General features: G+C 34.0%; 1 protein-coding gene across 16 annotated transcripts in view; it reads right to left on the bottom strand.

Annotated features, from left to right (window-relative positions):
* Positions 1–14,053, bottom strand: part of HDAC4 (histone deacetylase 4) — a 582,774-nt gene that overhangs the window by 372,460 nt on the left and 196,261 nt on the right. For 2 of the 16 annotated variants that reach the window (XM_069844552.1, XM_069844556.1), the window contains exon 1: positions 3,091–3,411. The exons of 10 other annotated variants lie outside the window; for them this stretch is intronic. Coding sequence is in view for 3 of the 6 variants with exons in the window: in XM_069844562.1 (XP_069700663.1) it covers positions 3,091–3,106 (16 nt within the window). In the remaining 3 variants the exon portion in view is untranslated. Of the gene's footprint in view, positions 1–3,090; positions 3,412–14,053 lie in introns of those variants that run through there. 4 more of the 16 variants (XM_069844554.1, XM_069844557.1, XM_069844562.1 and 1 more) reach the window with 3 other exon arrangements.

Here is a 14,053-nt window from a genome sequence, read left to right as displayed (position 1 = left end):
CCTCTTAGCCCCAAATATTTTCCTAAGAACCTTATTCTCAAACATCCTTAATCTCTGTTCCTCTCTCAAAGTGAGGGTCCAAGTTTCACAACCATACAGAACAACCGGTAATATAATTGTTCTATAAATTCTAACTTTCAGATTTTTTGATAGCAGACAAGATGACAGAAGCTTCTCAACCGAATAAAAACAGGAATTCCCCATATTTATTCCGCGTTTAATTTCCTCCAAGTGTCATTTATATTTATTACTGTTGCTCCAAGGTATTTGAATTTTTCTACCTTCTCAAAGGATAAATTTCCAATCTTTATATTTCCATTTCGTACAATATTCTGGTCACGTGACATGATCATATAGGCCTACTTTGTCTTTTCGAAATTTATTTACAAACTTTTTCCCTTTACTTGCTTCAAAAACGAACCCAAACACGAAGCTTTAACAATGTAAATTTCATATAAAGGGATTTTTATTATCCCAAGAACGAAGACATCCTTCTTCATTTATAAATTGTATAGCTTGAAGTCTGGAATTAATTTTGTACAAATTAACATAAAAGTTATTTGCATATGATATTCAACAGCTTACTGGCCTGATAATATTAGTCCATGCTTTACGAATATTGGTACTTAAAAGCGATACCGTAGGAATATTATACAGTATTAGTGGTTTATAATAAAACTAAATACATTATATTAGATATTATTTACTTAAGCCTAAGTAAATTATATTACTTAATACATAATATTTATTTCACAAGTACAAAACACTACCATGAAAGCAAATAATTCAAGGGGAAATTCCAAAACAATATTCCATTATAGATATTCATTCGCACATACGTAACAAGTTTTTTAATTGGTTATTTTATGACGCTTTATCAACTTCTAAGGTTATCTAGCGTCTAAATGAGATGAAGGTGGTAACTTCAGCGAAAAGGCTCCAGGGTCCAGCGTCGAAAGTTACCCAGCATTTGTTCTTAATGGGTTGAGGGAAAACCCAGGTAAAAACCCCAACCAGGATTTGAACCCGGGCCCGCTTGTTTCACGACCAGTTATGCTAACCGTTACTCCAGCAAGTGGACTCGAAACAAAACAAAGGACACTGGTAAATTGTAACAGGGTGTGAATGGAACTAATGTTTCGACAAAGATTCCCTTGAATGGTCCTGAGTGGATTTTACATTTATATGCATTGACAAACGATCTCAGACGATACATTCCCTAATTTTAGATTAAAAATAGATAAAAATTGTCTTAACTCCTATTTGCTCTATTTCCGGCTATGCTTAGGTAATTTTTTAAAGTAAAGTACAAAGAAGATGTTATTTAAGCAGGTGACGATTTTTATGTGAACAGATAAAATCAGAAATGAAGTTATCAGAAACAAATGAAAAAAAAAAAAAAACAACACTGCTGAATATACAGAAGTACAAAACAAAAATCCTAAAGGAGAATACAAATACTGGGTAACACAACACATAGCGAAGTATATCTACTATTATCGGAAAGAAAGTGGTCAGACCTGTTTGAAGCTTTAGTTTCAGAACAGCTGAAGCCGAAACCTTGAATGTCAATTTGATTACGGGTGTTATTTTTGGACGAAAAGTGTAATAAATCAACGTCATACGTATTTTCTATTAAATAAAATTAATCACCAATATTAAGTGCAAACAAAATGTGACCAATAGTTCACAAGGAAAGTTTCTATACCATACAGACACATACATAAACATACAGCATGCCAAAAACTAATCAATGAGATATTCTAAATACTACTGACATTATTGTAGGAATAAAATCAATTCTATACAATAATTCGCGCAAATACAAACTGACATTACATGTATTATCATTCTAATTTAAGTCACATTATCAATCTTGTTTATTAAGGTGTGTGAAATGGTAACGTGCTATAAAATTTGAGCATACTGAATCCCTACGCCTTATAAAAACGTTAGAAAACATGACAACATAACTGAGATTTGTTTTACGATACCATTGGTTGTCATATTTTAACAAAACGGATTTTCCTCAATTGCAACAGTTAACAGTTACATCTTTCAGCTGTGATTCCTCTGAAATGGGTCAACTTCAGTAAACATTGTTCCCATTTCGCTTATCACATATTAAACAACACACTTTGATAACTAATTTCAAAACAGTGACATCAAAGGAATCTGAAGCACATGATGAATGTAAGATCGTATTCGCATATTTGTGCAGTAACATGCATTTATAAGATGAATAATTAATCAATGACGGCGAACTTATTAAATGTTAATATTTAAAAAAATAAGCAGAAATATATTGTCAACGATGTCATCACACACATGACGCAATAATGGCAAAATAAGGAGGGTCACTGCCACTTTGATAGTCTTCAGAGTCACAGCTAATTGTGACAGTACAATATTTCAGAGATTTCGTGAGAATTAAATACTAGCAATGAAACCTACGTACTATAAAATTTCACCACATCAGAATTTGACTGATTTAGAACATTTTAACCACAGCAAGGGTCAGATTTGAAGCTTAAGCGAGACAATTAAAATGTTAGTTAAAAATGCAGTGCTTAAGCGACGGTGATTAAACTTTTTAAATAATTTTTTTCTTGGAATATCACAAAATGCGTAATTTCCACTCAACAAACTATTTGAAATTATAATCAATGCAGAAAATATTAGATAGGGTGGTGAAACAAAATCTCAAATGCATTCAATACATTTATGTGAATTTATATTAAAATCAACAAAACAAATGCTCCTATAATTTTTCTTGATAGTGATATATCTCAACGGTTGTCTTACAAAACTACACGAACACACATATACGTGATTATTTTTTTTAACGTATGGTATAATTAATAATCACGCATGTCATAGGCTAGTCGCTAGTTAATGAATTGTCTACATTCAATATACATAAAATTAATACCTACTGCATTACGATCGTCTATTCGAGACCGCATAATCTATCAATTATGGACTACAGAGATTAACATACAGTAAAAAAACTGAATTTTAGTAGGTTCTAACATTGTGCAAGGTGTGTATTTGTCACATATTTCTAAATACATAACAATATTTTCGTACCTACTGCTGTTTTCATTTTCGCAGTCAAAACACTGATAAAACACTAAACACTCAAAACCATTTAAGTACAACAAACACTAAACAGCACTACAACGTCATGTCACAATAATTACTCCGTAATTCAGAGACTTGCACACAGTTCCCGTCTTGGACGCGCACTGCTACGAGAGCTAAACAACGATTCCGAGAACAGACACTACTGCCAACGTAACAGAATGAAACAACGCTAGTAACACCCTAGCAACAAGGCAATCTGCAACCAGAGTGAGAAGATATTTACGGCATAAATAATTACAGAGTTCTGACTCAAGGAGTCCCTTCTTCAGCTCTGCTGTGAGCGAAATCGATGTTACTGTGCAAAACCACTTTGCGTGGTTGGATAAAGCTTGATCAGTGGTACTGATTCAGAGACGCAGAATTACTTGGAATTTCCTTCACTATTTCGTAACATGAAAACAGAACGGTGAAAACTGAGCACATGTACGTAATCCCAAAAGGAGCAAAACACGAGCTATCACACCCTACCGATCAGTGCTGAATTCAGACCATTTCCCTCGGAGAGGGAGGGGCACTTATACTAGGAGAGGGGGAAATGGAGCTGACAGCAAAATAAACAGTTCACTCATGAGTCATGAGGTAACTAATCCAGGAGATAATGCGATAGGGTGGCCAGTTTCTTTCCCCCTCCATTGCATACATCGCCGATTAGCTATATTTATTTATCTACTAGCCGTACCCGTGCGCTCCGCTGCACCCGTTAGAAATAAATATAAAGTAATTACATAATTAAAATAGGACATTTGATCCAGGGAACATTCGTGTTTGATAGAAGCATAAATCGTTTATTATGTTACTTAATTTAAATTGTATTTGCATAATTAAAATGCGATCATTTTGATCCAGAGACCACTCATTTGGTCATAAAAATTATTTTACGAAATACAGGAAACGAATGTACAGAATAGTCTATCACGTTTTCTGTGCATAAGAAGCTATTTTAATCTTACCTGTCCTCGATTCACTCAGAAGTTACTGTAATAACATTATAGCATTAGGCTATGTCCATCTAGAGAAACTACACTTTCCAATGGTGAATTAATAATTCATTATACAAATCGGTTAATTTAGCTTCTGATATTACTTCATACAAACACAGAAACATTATCTGTAGGCTATCTTTCATAGCTTTCGATTGTTGCTGTCCAAGGCCCCTTATAGACGAAGTCATTTGTTTTTTAATTCATTACACGGCCTTAGATGGCAGTTATTTTGATTTTAAAACTCATTTATCTCATTAAATATCAGTCCTATCAAAATTTTATATAGACTAAAACTTATCGGAAATTATTTTTAAAGAAACTTTTGTTATGTAACATTTGTCACAAAAATCAATAATAAGCGAGATATTTCGATTTATTTAATTCAGGCCCCCTTATAATTCCCCTTTTAAATAATGTATTTTGAATGCCATATAGCCTAAAATCTAAGTTACAACGAACTTAATTTATATTGCAATTTTCATCGAAATCCGTTCAGCCATTATCGCGTGGAAAGGTAACAAACGTACAGACAGACAGACAGACATACAAACAAAAATTTCAAAAAAGCGATTTTCGGTTTCAGGGTGGTTAATTGTATATGTTAGGACCAATTATTTTTGGAAAATCGAAAATTACCAGAAAAATTTCGGCTACAGATTTATTATTAGTATAGATTTATTTATTTATTTATTTATTTATTTATTTTTATTGCTAGTAAGTCTGAGATGAATACAAATTAATAAATACAATGAAAGATAAACTAGCCCACTCCTGAATGAGTAAGACTCGTGCTCAGGAGGGGATTCCAAACAGACAAAAATAAAATTAAAATTGAGAGTGAATACAGATTAAATAGTCTTTAATATGTTTAAACCCAAACTATAAATCCAATACAATTTTTTTTATTTTTTTTTTATTAATTGGGAGAGGATTCGTGGTTAAAATAATATTGGAATAAAATTTGTTTAATAACCTGGGACCTTGACTCATGCTATGATGAAAAGCTGCATTGGTTTTACATTTAGGTTCACACAAACGCAGAGAATTCATATTTTTAGTTCTATATTTATGTATATACCTTTCAAAGTTATTAAAATTTCTATGAAAATATTTTAATAAAATAAAGTAATACATTTGTTTAATATTAAAAACTTTGAAGTGTTTAAACAACAATTCAGTTGGGTAATCTTTCTGCTTTTTTAAACAAATTTTTAATAAAATATATTGCACTAAACAGACGTCAGATTCATACAAATAATTGTTCTTCCTCTGACACATATTGTATCGTCAAGTGCGATCTACAGCCTAATAATAGATGTACATATCAGACAGAACCTCAATCAGAAGTAAAACAGCTGGTGATTATGATGATTTAACATGCATGATGAGAAAATTGAAAGGAGGGTATAAAAACTAGGAGCTAAAAATAAACACAGATTAAATTAATTGTTGTTCTTTGGTCAACTGTCCGAAGATAGGTCTGAACCTCAAAAATTATACCAAGAAGCAGCACTTATTAGGCAACTAGGCCAGGAGATAATAGGGTAGGGTGACCAGTTCCTTTCCCCTTCCATTGCATAGGCCTACATCGCCGACTAACTACATATTACACTAGTCAGACTTCAGATGCATACAAACAATAATTGTTCTTCCTCTGACATAATTAATTACGACAATAATTGATAATGAAGAGATAAATGATAAATATCAGATGAAACAAGAGAACTGATTGAAAGATGTGAAGAATTCAAATATCTGGAAATAAAAGCTACAAATATGGTCGACTTATGACAGAAATTAAAGAAAGGAAGGTCAATGATAAGACGATTAAATGGAATCTTGGACTAAACATAAATTTATGCAAAGACAGCATTAAAATACTCTTGTTATGGCACTATAAATCGTACACAATTGGCCTAAAAAGGTTACCTAGCAACTAGTATTCCATGACGTCATTACCGCCTTTACAACACAATTTTGTACAACGTACATGTAAAAAAAAAGCTTGAAAATAATAACAAAATAACATTCTCTTAGAAACGGTTACTTAGCAACCATGCAATATACGTATTACCTCATATGCAGTACTCTTGTCTCTCCTACGACATAACAATTACATTTTGTAAATTTTTAATAGTTTTTTTACACATTTCAATGCCAGAATAGCATGAATTCTGGTATGTAACACGTGTATAATCTGAATTATAGCCACTCATGAAAATTAGGACGCACGCTTATGCTCATGCCTAAATATTCATTCTTGCCATAATTACCAAGATTTTACACTAGTTACATAAATTTCTATTAAAAACAAAAACATAGGTATCATTAGGAGTATTCCAAGTTATGAAGCAGAATTATGCATATTAATTCAAAAGTTAACATAAGCAATCTACAACAAATGTAATCTACAAGAATGGACTTCCCAACAAGAACTGCGTTAAGTTCAAAATTAGATAAAATAACAAATGAATACATTAGGAGAAGGGTTGAATATCAAAACTCTACCTATGAAGTGTATCCATTTAAGCAAATAGGTATGGCTATGTTCGGAGTAAACAGAATGATAGACTATCTAGACAAATATTGCAATGGATATCTACAGACCACGGGTAATATGGTAGAGGAAATGGAACAGAAAAGCTTAGAAGAAGGAGACTGGGAAAATAGAGAACAGTGGAGAAGAAAAAACGTGGGCTTGGGCATTGTAAGCCTGTATATAATAAAAAAAATATATGAGCTATTCCATCTCAAATCGACCGAAATATAGAGAAAATTTGACCTTACAATTTCTAAATACAATAAAACTTTTTTGTACGTAGAGAACTGTGATACAATGCTTTGTGCAAAGTTTGAGGCATCAGAACTTCATAGTGTTTAAATTAAAAATATTTAAATTTATCGTATTTTCATAAAATTAGCATTTTTAAACTGTTGTAGCTCCGAAACCCTTTCACCCAATGGTCAAAATCATGGTTTATTTTGATGCTGAGAAATTAAAGTTTATATTGACATATAAACAGATTTTCTTACTTTTTATGCAAATGGAGAAATTTAGATTTTTCTTCATTAAGACGCCTTTGCCAAGGACAGAATATTTTAAAAATATATAGTTAGATTCCGCATTGAAAGTACAAATAAACACATATTTTTTACTGATGGTATGTTGATAAGAAAGTACCTATCAAATAAAGAAAAAAATAGTACGCGCGTGAACTAACCAGCTGACTGTGAGGCGGGAGCTAGCCGAGGTAAGCAAGGCCAGGAGATATAAACACGTGATGTGTCGTCTACCAGTCATGGCTGTGCTAGTTTTATCACAGGTTTTCATAAACACACGAGTAAAATGACGCCCAATGCTGGCTTATCTTCAGCTCTTTACCAGTGCGTGCGGTACTGCGCCGTTCAAGTCTAGGCGTGTGAAAATAATTTATTTAATACCCTCGAAACTTATTGCTGTGACACTAAGCAAACAATGCCGAATCCCTCTTAATAATGCAAGGTTTTTTCTCAATATTTTTTTACGTTTTTACAAATTGGCAAAAAGCCTAAAAGTAAGTAAAATCAGATTATCTGTCTCTCTGTGTACAATAAAAATAAGGATTACTTCTTAACATAACCTACCAAATGTCAGCTTCAAAATGAGCTCTCGTTCAATGTTCTGCAGTAAATGGTTCCAGAGTTCTGAGCGCTGAAAGAGGCTTGTTTTTATTAAATACGCTAAATTTGTCGCTCAATAATACGAAAATCGTTTGACTTTCGATAATATATTTTTGAAAATGCACTCTCCTCAGCACCTTGTATAAATAGGGAAAAAATTAGAGTATAAAAAAATGCGAGGTGTTTCACTGATCGATTTCATATCGAATTGCCCATATGTATCAGTGTTCTCATAATATAACATTTTTTAAGTCTGCGTAATTCAATACAAACGGCAAAATTAAAACGATATGGAATAGTTAAAAAGAATTATACGTTGTGTGAAACGCAATATGCTAAAACGTGCTGTTTCTGTTAATGTGTACTGTCGAGTGAACAATTCATATCTTCTTTTACGAGCGAAATGTCAGAGTATTCATTTTGAATGTGCCAAGCGAAAAGCTTATTTGATTTGCAACTAAGTAGCCTCGGTTAACAAGATCTCTGGCTTGCATCTCCCCCATTAGAGTCGCAATTTACTGGGACTGCAGCCTGTAATGAAACGAGCCAACCAAAAAGCCGTCTCTGGAAATGAAGTCCAATCCGCAGAATTGGACATCAAGGCGCGACATTAGTGAACACCAGAGGACGACGTCATTACGATCGATTATAGCAAATGGCTCTTATTTAACGACACGATAAGGTATCATACTTACGTAAGGAAGGAATGTTTACCAGATTAACACATCTGTCTGAGTGCGCACTTACTTTACATCCCAGTCAACCAATTAAATGTATGAAATTCCCCTTTACGCGAAAAAAAAAAAAATACAGAGATCAGACGACAAACGTACGATGGAAGATATCATACGAGCGTATTTATTCCTCACATTTTTGTCCAATGATGAGTATTTGACGTCTAGCGCCCCACTCTGGGAGAAACACAGTGGCGGCTGATTGGCTGAGGCAAATGAAGTCGGGCCTCAGTCACTTGGCTTCCTTAAACTCTAAATTTCATGTTTTTTAGTCGTATACAACATATTATACTAGTTATTTGAATGAAGCGTGTAGAATTATAGAAGTTGAAAACTTTGTGACGTATCTAGACCAGCGGTGGCGAAAATATAATCGTGCGCCGAGCCACTGTGTAACCCGAAACGTGCATAGCACCTATGGAGGGAGGCGGACACCCGAAAGGGAAGTAAAGAAACTGTCTGACTTATTAACGGATTTTCATTTTCCTTACGTCAAGCACTTAAATATAATGTTATACAGCACAAGGCTACAAACTGATGTTTAGAACGTGTAACAAAGAAAGAAATGAATAATATCACAACCTAAAATTAACTGTCTTCAGAATGTCTCTGCGACAAAGTTTCAAAATCAGGAATTATGTCACTTACTGCCAGTCGTAGTTGATCACGAAGGTATATGTCTGTCAGTCGTGATCTAAATTTGGTTTTTACTATTTTCATTGTTGAAAATAATTTTTCACAAATGTAAGTTGTAGCGAACATGGCTTCAACAGAGCAAGCGAAAGAACGAAGCTTCGGATATTTATTTTTTGGCAAAGATTTGAAAGCTCAACATTTGTCAAGTCCTTACATCTAGCTTTCATTTGACATCACATAGTAAATCAGTGAGTTCAAATTGAAGAGCTAACAGCATTATTCGTACATCTGCTGAAAAAGGGTCGACGTACAGAGATGATGATGATGATGATGATTATTATTATTATTATTATTATGATCATGATGATGATGTCAGAGACAAATAGGCCTACAAATGGAACGGAGTTTGACTCCAGAGAATGAGAGGGTTGGGGTTGGCGGAGGTTAGAAGCAAGCGAAATGCCCAGCTATCACTGCGAGCCACAATGTCTCGCGAGTCACGTTCTTGCCACGGCTGAATTATAGACCTATCTTGCAGTAAAATTTGTACATAACAAAACAAGCAGAATGAAGTGAAAAAACAGTAAAAATAAGCACTATCAAATTTGAGTCCTGAATTATGTTACATTTTTATTTTATTCAGAAACAACGTACAACTAATTTCTCACAATTTTCTTCATTTAAGCTTTTGGTTTATCTGAAGCACGTTCTTGAACACGGAAAATGATCCTTCTACATCACAAGAAGAGACAGATGCATATTTAAGCAAAGAAATTTGGGACAACGTGAGATCGAATTGTAAGTATTTTGCACTTCTGCATCACCATGACCCCATCGCAAATCGAACCCGATACCTTCCGAATTTGCAGCTTTATGCCTTAACCGCGACGCTATCGTAAAATACAAAAGTACTTACTTCTTTATTACAACAATCACAATAAACTAAACTACCGTTCCGTCTTCATAAATTCCTTTTCCTCAATCCATTTTGACACAAGATCTCTTCTTGCAGTTCTAACAGGAGCTATAGCAACACTTCACAACTCGACACGAAAGTATGCCAAATTGCAGTTTGCATGTTGCTTCTGCTTTTCTTTTAATATTTTGATCTCCGGCTTGTAACGAGTGAGCCTTCGGAATTGGAAATCCCATTGTAACAAAGAGAGAGTTTAGTGGAAAGTTCAAAGACTAGTTGTCAGATAGGATGCTATGGAAACATATTACGGTAGCTTTTATTTTTTTCTCGGTAGAAAAATAACTTGGAAAATACCAGATTGTATGAAGCAACATTCATAAAAGACAGTATAATGCAAGTTAACATAATATACATGGACCAAATCCAGAAAAAAGGACATAATATACAATATAAAAGTCTAATTAAATCTAAAATCTTCAAAATATGCATTATGCATGAATTTACTCCAAAAAAGGCCAAAACAGGCAAACAAGCACGGAAAAAGTGCGGTTATTTGGAATCAATAAATAAATAAATAAATTTATTTATTTATTTATTCATTCATTGATTTATTTATTTATTATTTATTTATTTATTTATTTATTCGAATGACAGGTACATAGATAACTTATCTTTGACCTAAACACAACCTCAAGATTAAAACAATTAACTTGATACAGTCTTCCTTAAGCTACGTTACGCGGTCGAACATCTGTACCAGCGTCGTGGTACTACCACTGAAGATGGAGGAGCATTCCTCCGAAACATGTTTGGTTTTTAACTATTTATTTTATTTATTTATTTCAAATATACAGAGTAAAGAAATATAATTACAAAACAAACAAAGAGAAATACAAATAAAATAATACAAGCAATATAAAAAGAAGATACAGTAGTATTAACAAAATTTGAGACCGAATGAGCAGCGCTCGTGCTCGGTCGCAGTTCAGATATAATATTAAAATAAAAAATAATAATATAAATAAATAAGTAAAATAAAATAGGAACTAAAATATAATTACAGCGGCAATGGAATTATATAATATAATATTAACACTAGAGAAGAATAATATCGCACGTGAAAAGTAGGACTAATATATATTTCAAAATTATAGAATACAAATATAATATAGGTTGATTAATTCATACACATAGGCTATAAATTTATTTAATCAAATTGAAGATATTAACACGTTTCTAATTTTCTTGTTATATGTTAGTGGGTTACATGTTAGAAGTTCTGGGTGTAATTTAGTTAAAGCATTGTATAACCGAGGGCCAAAATTTATGCTATGCTTTAGACCAGCAGATGTGAGACATTTAGGTTCTACTAATGTTGAATTAATATTTCGTCTTGTGTCATAATTGTGTGTCTGTAATACAAACTTATTACGATTTTTATGATAAAATTTTAACAGCGTATACTTATAAATTTAAACTGATTTAACTGATTTTATTAATTTTATTCAATCATTATAAAGTGTTCATACAACTGTATTAAATTACTTCTATTGTATATAAATATCCTACTCATGAACACTGTTGCATCTGACCTAACTGATGTAATTTAATAACTTGATACAACTTAAAATTAAATCTAATAAAGGAACTAAACAAAATCCTTGAAGAACTAAAAACTAAGAACTAAACAGAGGCACGAGGCTTCTCGCTTCCCAGTATCTGTCAGTGATTTTAGAGCTGGGCAGCTGGAATCGATAAATCAAAGAATGAATATTTTCAAAGTTTGAGAAGTGGTTGTGAAACTTGGACTCTCACTCTGAGAGAGGAACATAGGTTCAGGGTGTTTGAGAATAAGGTGCTAAGGAAAATATTTGGGGCTAAGCGGGATGAAGTTACAGGAGAATGGAGAAAGTTACACAACGCAGAACTGCACGCATTGTATTCTTCATCTGACATAATTAGGAACATTAAATCCAGACGTTTGAGATGGGCAGGGCATGTAGCACGTATGGGCGAATCCAGAAATGCATATAGAGTGTTAGTTGGGAGACCGGAGGGAAAAAGACCTTTAGGGAGGCCGAGACGTAGATGGGAGGGTAATATTAAAATGGATTTGAGGGAGGTGGGGTATGATGATACAGACTGGATTAATCTTGCACAGGATAGGGACCGCTGGCGGGCTTATGTTAGGGCGGCAATGAACCTTCGGGTTCCTTAAAAGTCATTTGTAAGTAAGTAAGTAACACTTATATAAAGACATGCATTTGCATGGAAATTCAGGGCTCTAGTCATTATACTGAATGACATACAATTTTCATTCAATCGGAAGATGTGTTAATATCAGCAATTTTTGTCGTCACTACTGATTTTCGCTACTACGAGTATATTTCAAATGTTCAGTTGCTCACGAACAACTTGGATTCGCTGATTTAAAAAAATAGAATAAAATAAAATTTCGTAGCCTTCGTCTATGCAAGATGTCTTTTCTTCAAGAACATCTTATGAGAACTGATCTCTACTTTACAACGAATTTAATTGTTACATCTGAATATTATATTTTCAATTCTTTATGGCAATCGTTTCTTCATAAATCGGCACAATCACTTCTTTCAGCCATTTCATCCACAAAGCTGTCAACAGTGACCACACCATTGCTACCTCTTCATCCTGCATTGGCTAAACAAAGTTTTAATCGGTTATTTAACGACGCTGTATCAACTGCGCAGCCATGGAACTAGTGGTAACAAGATGGCCTTTTGGCGAGATGTGTTCGAGGATTCGCCATGGATTTTTTTATTTTATTTTATTGGGTTATTTTACGACGCTTTATCAACATCTCGGTTATTTAGCGTCTGAATGAAATGAAGGTGATAATGCCGGTAACATGAGTTCGGGGTCCAGCACCGAAAGTTACCCAGCATATGCTCGTATTGGGTTGAGGGAAAACCCCGGAAAAAACCTCAACCAGGTAACTTGACTCGACCGGGATTCGAACCCGGGCCACCTGGTTTCGCGGCCAGACGCGCTGACCGTTACTCCACAGGTGTGGACTTCGCCATGGATTACTGACTTTCGTCCAAGCGGGATTGCAACCAAAGCCATAGTACAGATTCGGAACAAGATGAAGACAGTAGAACGAACGTGTGTACCAAATGTGTGAAAACGGATCAGTTAAATGGCCGAAGATGTCATCTCAAGGAAAAATAAACTTCAAAAGACCACAGAAGTGAAGAAGAAAAAGAAGAAGAAGAACAACAACAACAACAAGAATTCGCGGGAAGAAGAAACAAATAACACGAAAACACGCAGGCCAAATAGGCTCCGATGGTGTGTTCAAGGTTGACAGTCCTTCTACAAACAAAAATTACCTAAAACAAGTCATAATTATGCTAATTCCTAGAGGAACAGCAATGGACACAGAAAACAGGTCCAAACAAAGTACACAAATACGGTCAATTAAGATCGCTGCGAAGTAGAAATCTAGTCTGATACAATATTCATGTCGAAGACAATCACGTAGAGCTACAGTTTTAAAAAATGTGCAAATAATAATGACTTTATGCAATATAACCTGAAATCATGAACGTACGGTCACAAGACATATTTATACAGTATATTACGGAACTGCAAAATTTTCTACGTGTCTTTGCAAGCCACGAAACTCTTAAAATAATCTGCCTCCATTTAAAACCAATCGGCAAACGATTGTCCATTTTTCTTTAATTTAGTTACTCGTATATTATTCCATTGCGGGTCTTGTAACTACATTTATTGTCATGAATAAATTATAACCGCAATTAAAATTGCCTTTTCTTACGCTTGGGAATTACACAAAGAAGAGTTTCATGAAGCTAAACCAGCCGCTGGTGTTAATATGATGTATTTGTCACGAACACGAAAACGGCTTACAACAAACGGAGACAGAAAAGCCTTCTCCTGTAAAGAAAGTTCACATAGCTTATTTCGAAACCTAATTT

The sequence above is a fragment of the Periplaneta americana genome, chromosome 13 (genome assembly GCF_040183065.1).
Source record: "Periplaneta americana isolate PAMFEO1 chromosome 13, P.americana_PAMFEO1_priV1, whole genome shotgun sequence".
NCBI classification, from domain to species: Eukaryota; Metazoa; Arthropoda; class Insecta; order Blattodea; family Blattidae; genus Periplaneta; species Periplaneta americana.
The sequence above is the reverse complement of the archived record's forward strand: the minus strand, read 5'-3'. Positions and strand labels throughout refer to the sequence as shown.